At 30.9% G+C, this 16,085-nt stretch overlaps 1 protein-coding gene across 2 annotated transcripts in view; it reads left to right on the top strand.

Moving 5' to 3' along the window:
* Positions 1-13,003, top strand: part of LOC140055051 (uncharacterized) — a 34,584-nt gene extending 21,581 nt beyond the window's left edge. For both annotated transcript variants that reach the window (XM_072100223.1, XM_072100222.1), the window contains 4 exons: positions 2,619-2,780; positions 3,521-4,501; positions 11,612-11,753; positions 11,901-13,003. In XM_072100223.1, the coding sequence (XP_071956324.1) occupies positions 2,619-2,780; positions 3,521-4,501; positions 11,612-11,753; positions 11,901-12,070 (1,455 nt within the window). In that variant the 3' untranslated portion in view covers positions 12,071-13,003. The remainder of the gene's footprint in view (positions 1-2,618; positions 2,781-3,520; positions 4,502-11,611; positions 11,754-11,900) is intronic.
* The last annotated feature ends 3,082 nt before the right edge of the window (positions 13,004-16,085 follow it).

Here is a 16,085-nt window from a genome sequence, read left to right as displayed (position 1 = left end):
TGTTTATGTGTTTATGATAATATAAAATTAGTGGAGCAAAGAGTCCATTTACATTGCTCTAGTTCCTCTCATTCATTTATTGGACACTTTAATATTTACCTTTCAGTTTGGATATTTCTCTGTTGACAGAATTGCATATTTCATTGTTTTACATAATTCTGATAACGTATTTGTGAGTGAAGTTGGATTGAACCCAGACCCTGGGACTTTAATTTTAAAATCCCTGTCTAAAAGTTTAGTCTTATGATAATGATTCTCAATACTATAATTCATTTTCACCCTTGATTATAATTATTATGTATTAATGTTAGAAAAAAATTAATTATTTTCAAACACAGCAGAAAAAATGACAAAATCTCAATAAGTCAAAGATACAGAAATACATTTTTTTTTAAAAAACCTGACATTTATAGACATAGTTTTGGGTTTTCCCCAGTTGTAATTAAACACCTTTGTTATTATGTTCATTTAACTGATTAAATAACATAATTATACAACATCATCATTTTAATCACCCACATACAAAATGTGAAAATAACAGCATAGGAGAATGTTTTAATCACTTTAATGTAAATCTACAACACAAACCTTTAACCAGGGGGAGGGGCGCTACTAGCTTAGCTCATGATGATGTTTTCCCCTATGTGGTCAAACGAACCTCCCTATATGGCTATTACGTGCTTGCAATCGTCTTCTGGACCAAAATGTTCAGACATTCTAAACGTTACTTTATTATTGAAAAAACATGGTGTACCACTAGTATTACTTTTTTTTAAACTTTAGTTATAGAGGGTGAAACAAAACAGCAGATCCTGACAATTATTCAACCTGTTAGTGGCGGTTTCATCGCTGTTGGTTGACAACTGAATAAAATAAAATTTAAAAAAATAAAAAATCATGGGGCCCTCATGATGATAAGTGTCTGTGTGTGACAGTGGCTGTGTATAATATACTAGTACACTATACTACAGACATCACTAGATATTATTATCATATTACTTATTTATTTCCTATGCAAACATTTAAACACAATACAATACTGTTTTAACTCATCTCCTTTTAAATTTTGTACCCTAACAGAAAAATTAGTAAACAATTTGGATATCTTTAGAATTTAATTCACAACTGTCCCCTATGAACTTGTTGTTCACCTTTGTACAAACTGGGTTACACTTTGGTGTTATACAAATTAGTTAGTATTATGAATGTCCAGCACAGTGACCAGCCATTTTTGACCTAACTTCCTGTATTCTTAGTGGACTTCTAGGGACCTTAAACTTCCCATATAACTTCCTCCTACTAGTGATATCACAGGCGACAGACTTCTTCCTTCAATGGCATTATTGTGCTAATTTCCTCACCCCTGTTTTAACAGCTCGTAAAAAATTGAAGTAATTGTTATTGTAATTTATTTTACATTTTTTAATTTCTCTGATGGATTATTACAGGTCATTAATTAAATTTGTGACAAAAATCAAAACAGATAATAATAATAATAATAATAATAATAACTTTATTGACAAACACTTTTAGATAAGTGGCAACACACTCATTAGTGGTGCAGTCAACTTAAACTACATACAAAATAAAAAAAAACGTTATAAACCAAACAATTAAAAAAATTAAAAATTATTATTTCAATACGAGAATATGAAAATTACTATATAGAATTGATTATAAGTTAAATCATATTCAAATGTTTTATTATATATATTATATACTATTGTGTTTCGTTATTTACAGCCTTCTCTATAAAATTAGATTAAAAAAAAGGTAGGATTTTGACAACGTTAAGTGTGAGTTGCAATATAAATGTGATTGAAATTGTTATGTCAAAATGTTTGCACAAACTCTATGTACAGTACTAAATAGCATCAAGCACTATTTTGTCTAGTTCTAGTACTATTTAGTTATAATTCAACTTTTTTATGTAACTATAGATACATTGATTTGCATAGAAAAAAATATATGTTTGTGTCTGAAAGGAAACATTTCTTGTAATGCTTCTAAACGTAATTTCAATAATTTGGGCGGCCAAAGCAGCAGAACACAGTAAAAGTTGGCCATATCGGCCTATCGTATGTTCTGGAGGTAGAACAAGTCTTCTCTGATAAGGGCTTGAAATTAGAGGCCCATGTACACATCTGGCTTTTGTGCATTTAAAAATAACCCATGTGCATCCTAGGCTACCCCGGTGTTTTGACAAAACACAGCCTCATAGAAATGAAATCTTGCTTGAAATGAAATACTGTATGTATCCATGTTTGACTGAAATTAAAACATGCACAATACTCCAAAAGCTTTCAGGTTTATTTTTTAGCAATAAATATCCCTCTTTTGCATTCAGTAAACTTTTTTTATTATGGCTTTATTATAATGTTTATAGTAAATATTTATCTATTATTATGTCTAAATTTCTTGTTTTGTCTAATATAATATTGTACATTTCTGTGGCATTTATTTGTTTATAATAATTAACATTTCTTTTATATAAGTTATTTGAGGTTTTATATTAAATATCTGCTTGATAGTATACTATATATTTCACCAAAATTTGCTATATACTATAAGTATTAATAAAAACCTTTTTTCTAAATATGTTACTTTTTTATCTATAGATTTTTATAGCACGTTCCAGTAGTAACTACCCACCTTATGATCAACATTACAAACATAAAACAAAGCACAGAAGTCAACCTACGATACAAGAACCACTTTTACAACGTTCTGATGCCAACAGTGTCTTCGTAGTTCCTTCAGTTCCTAGCGCTTACTATCAGGTAAAATATTTGTTTTATAACGTACTGCTTGTCATTCATTCTTTATTTTAGAGTGGTTAGGACACTTGACTGTCATACAGATAGACCCGGGTTCAATTCCCGACAACTCCCAGTCCCAACTCTCAGCTGTAATATGAGTACCTGGTTGAAAATACTAGGGAGAAAAAAGGCGGCGTGGAAAGGAACTGGCCACCCTACCACATAATGCCGAGGCTTAGTACAATGAGCTCCTAACAGCTAATTCCCCTACGTTCAGAGAACACGGGACTCACCTTTACCTTTTACCTATCCATTAAAAGGAAACATGAACAAATATAGTGCTACATAAATCAATACTATTGTTGGATTATTTTAGGATTATTAGATTGAAGGTGAAATCACCTAAAACGAATCAATCACTTAAACGATCTGGAATACACGCCACCGAAACATTTTACAGGGGCAGGGGTTACACCATGCTTTCACTTCACTTTACCCTAACAAACTGTAAAAATCTGGTTTAGTAATTGTAAAACATATCCAATTCTTTTTTGGGCATATTACTACCATATTTGGGCACATCACACTTTTTTGTCACATAAAATTTAATAGTGTAGACAGAGCTTTAAATGGATTATTTTATTCATTAAAGTCTTTGTTAAAGAAAATTTCTCGTCTTTTATTCATATTTTGTAAAAATACCGATTTTAAATCTGCATTTTTCATATTTATTAAATTCTTTTAATTGTTTTCTTTCCTAGCATGTTGAAGATGAAGAATTTCCAACTAGAACTGAAGTCATACAAAGAAAATGGCATAAAGAACGGCAACGCCTTAATAAAATGTTAGACGAAGTGTTTGCAATTAGTACCATGGTCCAAGAATATCCAAACCACACATACGATTCCCAACAATATAATAAGCCACCATATTCAACTGTTATGTACAGCCCACAGTCATTTCAGGGAGGGTATCCGGAGCTGTATGATGGTAGTAGATATGAATCAGATCATGTGTCATCACAACCCAACACGAAAGTAAGGGAAAGAATGCGAAATACAGAAAGTTACCCTTTTGAAATTGAGAGTAGGAACATGCCAAGTAATAACAGAATTAACGTTGAAATGAATGGTTATGAGGAAGTACAACGCGAACTTGATGTAAGATTGAAAGAACTCGGACAAGCGAACACACTTGTGTACGATAAAAAACCTAAACAGGGGAGGTCAAATAGGAAAGTAAGTCCGAGTAGTGAAGAAGAATCAAAAAGTCAAAATGAAAATAATGGCACACCAGATCAGAAACTGACACAAACTGATAAATATGGATCAGAATCTGATCAAGTTAGAAAAAATGACAAAAAGGAACCAGTACCAGGGAGATCAAATAGAAAAATAAGTCCAAGCAGTGATGAAGGGTCAACAAATTCTGTTGAAGCTTGGAAAAACACTTCAGATCATGACTCACCAGATAAGAAACTAGCAGAGGTTAATGAACTTGATGACCTTAAGGAAAAGAACAAAGAACTCCAAAGGCAACTTGAACAACAGCAGCGTACAAATGTAGAAAAGACTTTGGCAGAAGTTGGACAGAGTGCTAAGTTAGGTTCTGGTGAACCAACCATCAGTGCATCTGCTGCTAGGCAGTCTGAATCACAAGAGAAGCAAGTTGCATCTGAATTGTCTGCCTTGGGAAGATTAAGAAAAACAATTGAGGAATGGTCTACTAAAGATACTCCACAGGTTTGTTTTCATTTGATAATGATCTATTAGAAAGTATTGTTATTCTTGAAATTCTATTAAAACATGATGGTTTCCAGGCTGTAACAAGAGGTTAAAAACAGACAAGGCAAAGATTCTTTAAATATAATTATTAATATAAAATATGACGATCTGTGCTTGGGAATTGGTGTGGTGGTGGGTATGGCCCTGACTTTATTTACAGAAGGGAGGGCGCACTAGGGGAGCCTGCTTTCTCGTTTTGACATATACATTTAAATTATAAACTACTTTTTTTGACAGACTATTAATATTAAATGTTAACACTCTCCGTTTAAAGTTTAACAAATTCTGTGATCTGCCCAAGATAGGTGGACATTTTTTTCTGACATCATACATATTGCTCTGTCCTCTGTAACAGTGTGCCGTATTGGCTTTTGAACCCTTCATTGGATTGTAATGACATTTGATTGAGTAGACAAATCTTGCTCTTGGTTTTAACTTCAAGACCTTCCTGTGGGGACATTAATTACAAATCATTAATTAATATCTGCTAGTGACACATTTTACCTGTTAGGAATTACACCCGACTACAAAATTTCCAACAACTTAAATTTTTATAATTATTTTACGTCTTAATTGAATGGCAAATTACGTCTAAAAATACTACATTGATATTTGGAGGTTATGGATTCATGCATTTTACTAGGTTTTTTAGCGTAATGGGACTTGCCTTCTAATCATTTTTATCACATTAACTCAATATTACTGTAGATAAATATGCAATAATTATTCCCTCGTTAAAACACTATGTCTGGTTGATTTGTTACTAAAGATTATGTTTAATATCCATGTTCTGAAGAAGAACATCATGCACTAACCAGAAATTCTTCCATTTTTTAATGGTTCAAGAATTTCTGGTTAGTCAATGATATGGTTTAACTTATTTATAATGCAAACATTTTCAGACTATACAGCTATTTCCAAAAAATCAATGCACTATTTATAGTGTGAGCATGCTCTATGGTGTGAGAAACATCGTAAACTCCCAATCATTGTCTTTGTAGTTACTGTACCGCTAAATGCCCAAAAGAAATCTATATTTTAATATGATGTGAAAAGGCTAGCAATGAATTTAAATACCATATTACTTTGTCTAGACACTATGTGTACCTTATATTCTGAACAGGAAAAATGGAAATCTCTACCATATGAGACATATCCCATCTTGGCCTGTCCTATGTATTGTTATTATTAAATATTTAGTTATATATATTTTTATTATTATTTTTTTCTTCCTCATTTTGATATTGTGGTCTATGCATTGCTGTTCCTTTGTACCATAGCTCATGTTGTTTTATGGTCAAATCATCAAGCTTGTATCTTATTTTGATCTCCCTTCACACTTCTTTGAATTCACTCATTATTACTCTGTATTCAATGTTTGAATTAAGTGTAGAGAAACCAAATACACGTAATAAAACAATACAAGTAATGAAGGTTTATGAGTTTGAATGGTAAGAATATTTCATTAGTTGAAAAATTGATTGATCTATTTTTAATGAGGCATAGACGAGGTGGAAATAGAGAAGTTCATTTTTTAAGATGTATTGTCCCCTGAAAAATAATTTTTGAAATTTTTTTGTTGAATATGCCATTTTATTGTCACATAATAGTTATCCTCTTTGACCAAAATTTAATCGAAAACAATTTAAAAATTATCAAATTGACTGCCATCCAGTGGGTTTTTGGTTGAATTTAACCATTTCTTTTGTCATTTTAAAAGTGAAAACATTATTATAATATATAATAAGTGATTAACTTTATCAAAAATACAAAATAATATATTCAAAATCTGATTTTAGTAATCTTCTTTTTTCAGGTTTTTTGGGGACAATACATCTTTAAATTAAATATTCTCTCCATTCAACGAATACAAAACATTCATTATTTACATTACATTGATTCAATGTATCCATCGAAAATCATTGACGATTTCTAGGCTGGGAAGCTAGGCCATCCAATTTGACGAATGCTAGGCTGGGAAGCTAGGCCATCCAATAATTGACGAATTCTAGGCTGGGAAGCTAGGCCATCCAATCATTGACGAATGCTAGACTGGGAAGCTAGGCCATCCAATTTATGCTAGGCCGGGAAGCTAGGCCATCCAATTTATGCTAGGCCGGGAAGCTAGGCCATCCAATTTATGCTAGGCCGGGAAGCTAGGCCATCTAATTTTGTACAAAGTACAAACAGTTATAGACAGCATACACGACAAGTTGATTTTCAAATGCGAAAATTCTCAAAATGTTTACAGAAAGCTGAACGTGCATTAGAGTGCTTTAATTACCACCATTAATAGATATCACTTTTTTGTTAGATAGGGCTAATTCCAGATGATACATGATGCGTAATCAACCAATCGAATTGCAAGAATACCATCACTTGTGTTATAATTAAAATTAATATACAAAATAATTAGGACGCATTTCAATGTGTATCAAATGCATGCAAGTCTATTTGTTTATATTATTAAACTTTGGCTGTATGCCATTGTGAGATATCCATTTGGTGTCTAACCCAGTACGTCATTCTTCCCAAGACAGTGTGTAGATATTTATATTTATCATTACTCATCTTTTAAGACAATACAAATATAAAAACAATGGTAGAATTAATTCATGGTTGTTTTCTTGCCAATTTTGTTTATCCTTGTGAGATTGTTTTGTTCTTTTTTTTTCTCATACGCATCCAACAGCTAGTAACTCGCCAATTACAGGATAGACAAACTATTTTCTAATTTATCATGCTTATAAACTAAGTCTCATTTGAGGCTAGAGTGGAGTTGAAAGTTACAACCCTGCACTAGACCAGCATTGAACCCTGGACCTTGGGATTGGAAGGCAAGCTCATTAACCACCAAGCTGCAACTCCACTACAGCTTCATTAAAAAAATTAAAGATGTACTGTATTGTCCCCAAAAAAACATGAAAAATTAAGATTAATAATAAAATCAAACTTTCATTAGGCCATTTTTACAGTTTTAAGAAATGTGTTTACTTCTGTAGAAAAAAAAACAAATAAAAATAATAATTTCACTTAGAAAAAGACAAAATAAACAGTTAAGGTTAACGAAAAACTCATTGACAGAAATTATTTTATTATTATTATTTATTTAGTTATTACTAATTTTTTGCCTTAAATTACAGTTTATTAAGTAAATACATTTGTTTTCCATCCAATTTTTGGTCAAATCAAACTATTACAATTTTGTGTAATAAGTTTTTCAGGGGATAATCTTAAAATAATTTTAGATTTTACAGCTATATTTTAAATTCATTCTGCAGGTGGCCGTTCCTCAATCAAAATAAATAAATACTACACGACAATGTTGAAGGAGAGAAATATATGCTCTAATTGGCATTATTCATATAATAGTAGTCATTTTTGGAGACCCACTGGATAGTTTGATTTAGTTCGCTTTTGGGAATCCTGTCTCTCTCTATTGTTTGTTATTCTTTGTTTATGTGAGACGAAATATATGAAAATCAATTAAAAAGGTTGGTGTTCAATTTTTTAAGATCAACAAAGATACAAGATAAGTTCAAACAAATTGATTTTCAAGCCTGAGAAAGAATATACAGATAATAATAATATTAAAGGTAGTCTTATATAGTGCCTAATACAATGTTTCTAGAGCGCTTTACAAACAAAAATGATCCATAAACCACATATATTTTTTTTAAATGGAAAATAACGTTTCTCACTTGTCATAGAAAATGCAGAATATAAAAATACATATTTAAAAATAGCCACAAATATTAAACAAAAACAATTTTTTTATTTTATGTTTTTCTAAATAATACATAATATTGCATGACTACCTGCAGATATTTGAATCACAACCACTCAAATTAGCACATAATTAGCACATAATAAAGATTTAAAATCCCTCATTGATTCATACCTCCTACTGCTATATTAAACTAATGTGATATAACATTCAGGCTTTTTTTATTCCAAGTATAATTGTATTTTTATAATATATAACATATGTGATATTGTTTCCCAGGTATGTAGAAAAGGATTATGATATTGTCATCTTGTGAAGATTTTTTCTTAAATAGTCACTGTACTAAAGTTGATCTGGATTAGTTTCAACTTTAACCCATTGTATCTTCCAAGACTTTCTCACAATGTCAAGTACCTAATAATAGAATATGTTAATTCAATTAGATTTGCCGTGTGTTTATTATACGTCGATACGTATCCTGATAGAAGGAATAATATAATAACTCTACAATCTGATTGGAACACTCGTTCAATTGGTCAGTTTTTCCGCAGTTTCATCGGCGATAATGGTATAATTTATTTCTGAAGTTTACTTTTTATTTAACAATTCAGATGAGCACAAGGTTGAATAAGTGCACCAAGTACTTCCTACCTCTTCTTAACTATAATTCCAAAACTTCCTTTTGCTGTGCATTTACCCTTAAAGATGGGACATTATATTATCCCAAATGGCACACATTGTCCTTCACTATACCAGATGTGCTCTATTCACGACAATTTTGTTTCAACTGCAAAACAATATTTAAAATATGTATTTAGTTACATTTCCTTGATAAAAACACATGTGTGTTACTGATTATATGCATTTATATATTGGCCACCTGTGATTGTGTCACTATATCATAGTTCATTGATTTTAGAGTGTGGTACCACATTGATTAAAAAATGATTCCTAATTTACCATTCAGCAAATACACTCATTAGGTATTTGGTACTACTATGCTATACATGCTAATCACTATGATTACCTACCTATAATAATACTATCTAGATAAATAAAGTCAATATAGGCTTTTTAGAGTTCTCCTTTTGAATAATCAAAACTAAACCCGAAACCAGCTGTGAATACTGCCACCACACTGACTAGTTCTGTGATAATCAACATGATGATTGGGGAAACTCATAAAAATGAAGATGAAGAATTAACTATTACAATTTGTTTATATTCCCAAAACTGTTCTCTCCCATTTGTTGTTTGCCGTAAATTCTGATATATTATTGGTGAATTTTCTCAACACTGCACCAATCAACCCAACAATAGTTTTATCGCCAGATCGGCCTCTTGGGAAAGTTGTGATAGACTAAGCGATACTACACGCCCTAATATTGCACCACTTCAGTAGCAAACAGGCCAAGGACGATGTTAACTAGACAGCCAATTGCCCTTTTACATCATCAGTACAAAACTCAATTATTAAAAATTAGTTTTATGCCATAATCTGTAACTTCGTAGCAGTTTTAGAGCCAAGGGACCTTAGTTGGATCCTTATTGGAATTTTTTTCTCATGTCTCGAATTATTTTTATAGTTCAGTTGTTGTCGGTTGTTGTCTTTTGTACAAATTAAAAATTGTATAAAAAATAATGAAAATGATTGTAAGGGAAATGAAAAAAGATTAAATACAGAATTAAGGGAACACCTTCAGGACCTAACAAGATGTTCCGTTGTTAGGGGTTTCTCCTGGAATAGTGGTTGGCCTTAGTGTTAAACTGTTAAACATATAATTACCCTTGTAATGTTTGTTTTATAGGAGAGTGTCCCCTTAATAGGAGTATCCCATTGAAGGGTTGTGCTTTATACTAACCATTTGCAAATCCATTTGCAAGCTATAAATAAATTATGTTAAATATAATGGTTTCATTTTTTTTCTCATTCAAATAATACCATCAAGGTATCATGTAATTTCCGGTTGGCCTACATCTGAACATCGTATTACCAACTAAGTCGTTTAGTAGGAGAAGATTTTAAAAAAGAATTTTAATTATCTCTTGCTATTGTAGTTCGTAAATTTGATTCTAAATATGGTTTTATAAAAATGATTTCTTTTCCATGATCTTCATAATGTTTGGGGTCAAAAGGTTAAGTCTGAAAGCAGTAGATAATTAGATATATTTGACCCTCCGATTGAGGAAATCATAGTTGTATAGCCACTGCATTAAAAGGAAGGAATCGTCTTAACATGTGAATTTCACGTGTAAATATAAATATGAGGTTAATGTTCTTTTGCCATTGGTTCTGTGACTTCAATGGGGTTTCCTTTATTATCCTTTATTTATTATGCTATCCAATTTATACGTGGCACTGTTGGGATTTATGAACAGCTACTAAATATAAATTACAAACTTTTTGTTTTGTTTAATATAATTAATCAAAGATATTAATTATTAAGTGGCATGCCATCTGATTTTTATTAATAATAATAATATCCTGAATTATAAATTTCCTAATGATCTGAAACCATGTACATATACCATAGAGACAATCTATATTTTAGAGTAGCACAAACTCGGAATTTGTTATTGTATCTCATCCTACTTAATATAACTGATAATCATGCCATTCAAGCAGGTACACCTCTCAAATAAAATGTATCCATTTGGCTATGTTTAGTTTATTAGAAAATTATTTTTAGACCAATTTCTTGCGACGTCCGAATGCAGCGTACAATCTGCCACAGTCATCATGACTTCACTAATAATGGTGCCAGTCAAGTCCAAATCAAAGAGGCTTTGAAGAGATATACTCCTACACTTGGCAATAGGCTGTTGAAATCCAAAGGTTTCACTGTTTTGCTTCCCCCGTATTACAAACCTTCAAGAGCATTAAGATCTAATCATTAGCTTAAAATACCTAAATTTAAAACTCAGGATGTCACCCATACCAACTTTAGTGCAATTTGTAAATAAACTTCATAGTTAAATTATATATATTAAAGCATTATTCTCAAATTGGATTTTAGCTAAAAATAATAAAATAATAAATCTTATATAAGCTTTAAACAAATAATTTATTACCTCTTTGTGCAATAGGATCTCATAATTGTCTGTATTTTTTTCAATGGTATTTTTATTTGGTTTTTATTGTTGCTTAATATTTTATTGATTTTCCAGCCCATAATGTTTTATTTTTAATATGTACATACAATGCTTTCAGCTTTTGCTGTTTTTTTGTATTATCTTTATACAGAAATAAAAAAAAAAGAAGTACATTTGTGAATGCTAAAAAAATAATAGAGGGTGGATCTCATTTAATTCCTAAAGAAAATAATTCATTTTTTTTGTAGAAGACAAGCATACCCTTAGATCAACAGGAAAAGGTAGAAAGAAGAGATACTAAAAATATTAGTCAGGAAGAAGCACAATTGTCACCTGTCATGGGGTCAAAGGGCACAGTTTTAGAAGAAAATCAACAAAAGTCAGATACAGGTAAAACATTTATTTTATATTAATTTACGTCATTATTGATTTTTGTTAAATCTTTCTTGATTGAATCTTTCTAGGTATGTATTCTGCCTAGATATCAACGGACCGATTTTTAATTTCTAAAATTTATTATTGGAATTAAATTCTCAGATGGAACTGGTGATCAGGGATCAATGGCAAGCCTTGTTCCTGGACAGGTATCAAACGAAGATGAAAACCCTACAAAGAAAGAGAAGGAAAGGACTGAAGAAGAATCAAATATGGAAGAAGATTCAGCTCTATCAAAATTGTGGAACTTTGTTAGTTCACCGTTTGATTAGATAATGGTGTTTGTTTCTTGTCATAAACTAAACTTCCATGTGATAGACATTCCAAAACAAAGTGTCTAGGGCTGTTCACAGTAACCATTATTTCAAGAAATGATTTTCTAAGCTACTCTAATGTCACTATTTGAAAAACAAAGAGCTATAGTGACTGGGTCTTGCTTTTCAAAGTAACACTTATTCCAAGAAATGATTTTCTAAGCTAAAGGTTATGTGACCATTCAAAAAAGAAAGAGCTATTAGTGGCTGGTTCTTGGTGTTCACATTAACCCCCTATTTCAAGAAGTCATTTTCTAAGCTAAGCTTATGTTACCATTAGAAAAACAAAGAGCTAAAGTGGCTATATGTCTTGTATTGTCCCCATTGCAACCTGATTTCAATGATTACTAACTCAAACTGATAAATGACAATACTGTAGATTGTGGTGCAACCAAAAGCAACTAGAAAATAGGAGTTGCACGCAGTTGTACAGCTGCAACCCAACTAAGATTTGAATTGCTGTTTGAAGTAAAAACTCACCAGTCTGAAGCAATGGTGATAGAAACCTTGTATGAAACTCATAACTGCCTCATGATAATGATGTAATAAAGGATAATGATAAATACTACATGTATCTCAATCATGCTCAGCAACGTCTGTTTTCTGCTCACACATCGCAACTCAAGGTGTATGTATTTAAGCGCAATTCTTGGAGGAATTTATAGTACAAAATAAATATTTCTTTGTATATTGGGCAAATCTGATTTTAAATAGCGAACTGTATGTTCAGGAAATCTAAAAAGTAAATCACAAATTTATTTATTGATTAAATCAATTTAAAAGAACAATTCAATTTAGAACTCCATTGGATACCTTGAATTTTTAACTACTAAAACTGGACACTGTTTGAAAAATCTAATTAAATGTTATTATATTCTTTGAAAATCTTATTTTGATGGTGATATAGTATTATAGTTGTAGTGAAACATATATATATACACATATATATATACATATATATATATACATATATAAACTGGACACTGTTTGAAAAATCTAATTAAATGTTATTATATTCTTTTAAAATCTTATTTTGATGGTGATATAGTATTATAGTTGTAGTGAAACATATATATATACACATATATATATACATATATATATACATATATATATACACATATATATACATATATATATACATATATATATACATATATATATATATATACATATATATATATATACACACTAGTTTATGACATTTTCATATAATATTTACATGAAAAACTGTTTGATTTACGATATGGTTGTTTTGTGAACTTATATAAAATAATATGAAGCTTTTGCACGTAGAAGAACTTTAGTTATATGCATCGAGAACCTTATTTCTGAAAAATAGCGTAAATGAAAAAATGAATTAGACTGCAGTATTTTTATTTATTATTACCTTATTTGTGTTTTAGTTAAATTATCTTTTACTTTGCAAAATGTAAAAGAGAGTTCATAACATTATATTGTATAATTAAGAATAAAATGTATATAAGTTTTTTTTTTAAAGAATAGTATTTTGTTATATATTTTTATTGATGTAACGTTTGCGGTAATAATTATTATAATAAAGTCATTCCCTTTAGAAAAGCTACACCTTGATATCAATTGACACAAATAATTAGAGTAGGAACAATGTATTATATATTTTAACCTAACTTATATAACAATTATAGTTGACAAAATTATTGAAGTTCTTCTGTGGATTATAACAAGGTGCTTTTTATGTGCAATTAGACGGTTTTATATGAAGAAATCTGTTGTTTATTTGGTTCCATTGGATTTAATGAATCTCTATATTATTGTATACAGTAGTATCCCATCTTTTGGACACCCCTAAGGGGACACTTTCCCACAAAACTACTACAAGAAGTTTTAATATAATTATACGGCCATTGTATTTTGTTATGTTGATTAAATTGTAGTAAGTATTTTTTTAGTATTTATGATTTTAAATCGTATCCTTTAAGCTCTGTCTACACTATCAAACTAGTTTGACAAAAAAAGGTGCTATGTGCCAAACTATGGTAGTGTGATGATGTCATATTACTACCATTTTTTGTCACATAAAGTTTGATAGTGTAGACAGAGTTTTAGTCTTGTCTTGTTTGATTTTCAAATACAGAATCCTACTAAAAGAACCAAACAAATTGTCCACAGCAGGGGTGTCCTCTGAATAGGTTAAAACATCATTTCCACAGCCCCACGAACGTTTCATTGTAAACTTTCACAGTGCCCCCCCCCCCCCCTTCCCCCGAATAGGGTTGGATGTCCCAAATGATAGGGTTCTACTGTGTTATTTATGTGCCATTTTGTGTTTTACATTATTATTTAGATTTTGTCTAATATTTTATCTAGTATATTGGATATAATCGAATTGTACTTTTTAGTTTTTACAGAATGTGCAATTAAATAACAATAACAAATTTGACGAAAGTAACAAACTATACACAGAATACTATATAGAAACAAAAGATGTTGTTCTCCAATAATATGTTCTCGTTTCTAATACACCCAACCAATTTCCTGAAAGTTTTTTTATGTAACTTATATTTGGATTTAGAAAATGATGATTTGTTTATGGAACGCCAGATGACATCACCTGATAAAAGGTGTATTTTATCTTTCTTTTTTTTTTAATTAGGAAACCCACACATTTCATTACTTCTGAAAGCAAAATGATGTATGCTATTTACTTTCTGTTTGCATTATGTATATTTTTTGTTCACAATATTTATTATAATGGAAGAAAAATATAAAGATTCGGGTTTTAAATATAAAGTGTTTTGACTAACCAGTAGTATTCGTAATTATTTCGTACTATACGTAATTACTGCAATTGTCTTTGTGGTGATGCGCGTCTGTGGAGGCTGTGGCCGCGACAATGGCGTTGTTAATGATTATAATACCAAAATTATGTTGGTCATATGAAGCTATGTCATTGGCAAGGAGGAGTTTAATTACATAAAATTGCAATGATAAGTTATATGTTATAACTCATCCCTGTAGTCTCACTGTACCTGTGTGTATTATTCTTTGATGTCGTTCCTGTTTTTGTTGAGGTGTTTGTGGGGAAGGTGGCGTATACGATGACGACATGCAGAAGGTTATGAGACTAAAAAACAATATTATGCAAGTACTACTTATTTATTGTCACCATTGGCGGTAAAGTGACGTAAACAATGACGCAATCAATTTGAAACAATTGTTTGGGTTTTTTTATTTAAAAAAATTGTTGTTTATTTAAAAAAAGTCAAACTAGCTAATAAATAAAGATACCTGCCCAGAGCGGGTACCAACCTTATCCCTCTCCCGCCATATTGAATCTAAAAATGATAGGTAAGTCTTATTTATAGTAGGCCTATAAAAACTTCTGTATTTTTTCCATCCATGTGACGTGTATGGATTATACATTTTCTGAAACAGTGCATTAACCGGGTGTTTACTATAATCCCAGACAATCATTACCAATCAAATTGATACCCTAAACAAAACGAATACACTTGCGTGCATACACGATTTATAATTGCTTCCGGATTGGCTGAAAGTTTCACGGTAACGTTCGTTAACTACGGAGCGCCATAATTAGCAATTCTGTGCATGAAACAATAAGCAGTCGGATCTATAAAAGAAATCTTAATGTAACGTTGTTGAGCACGCGTTTAATTTATTAAAACTCTTGATACTCGTATGATAGGTAAACTTTGTTCTGTTATAGCAGATTTTTTAAACCTTTTTGAACAATTCACTCTGGAGAATCAAACATCCGATCCCGAGTCAATATATGGCGACTTATACGGACCTTTAGTTTACTCTTTATGTTAATGTTTCCTATATATTGGTAATTTCTATCGTCTCTTGTGAATTAATTATTAATGCCTTGTTGAAAATAGGATTTGGCTTGTATCATAAAGGTTTTCGTAAAATAGACCTATTAACCCGTGTGAAATTCTCAACTTGATTGTTCTAATATAATGCTACT

Source organism: Antedon mediterranea, chromosome 7 (assembly GCF_964355755.1).
Source record: "Antedon mediterranea chromosome 7, ecAntMedi1.1, whole genome shotgun sequence".
Classification (NCBI taxonomy): domain Eukaryota; kingdom Metazoa; phylum Echinodermata; class Crinoidea; order Comatulida; family Antedonidae; genus Antedon; species Antedon mediterranea.
Note: the sequence above shows the minus strand (reverse complement) of the source record. Positions and strands in the feature narration are given on the sequence as shown.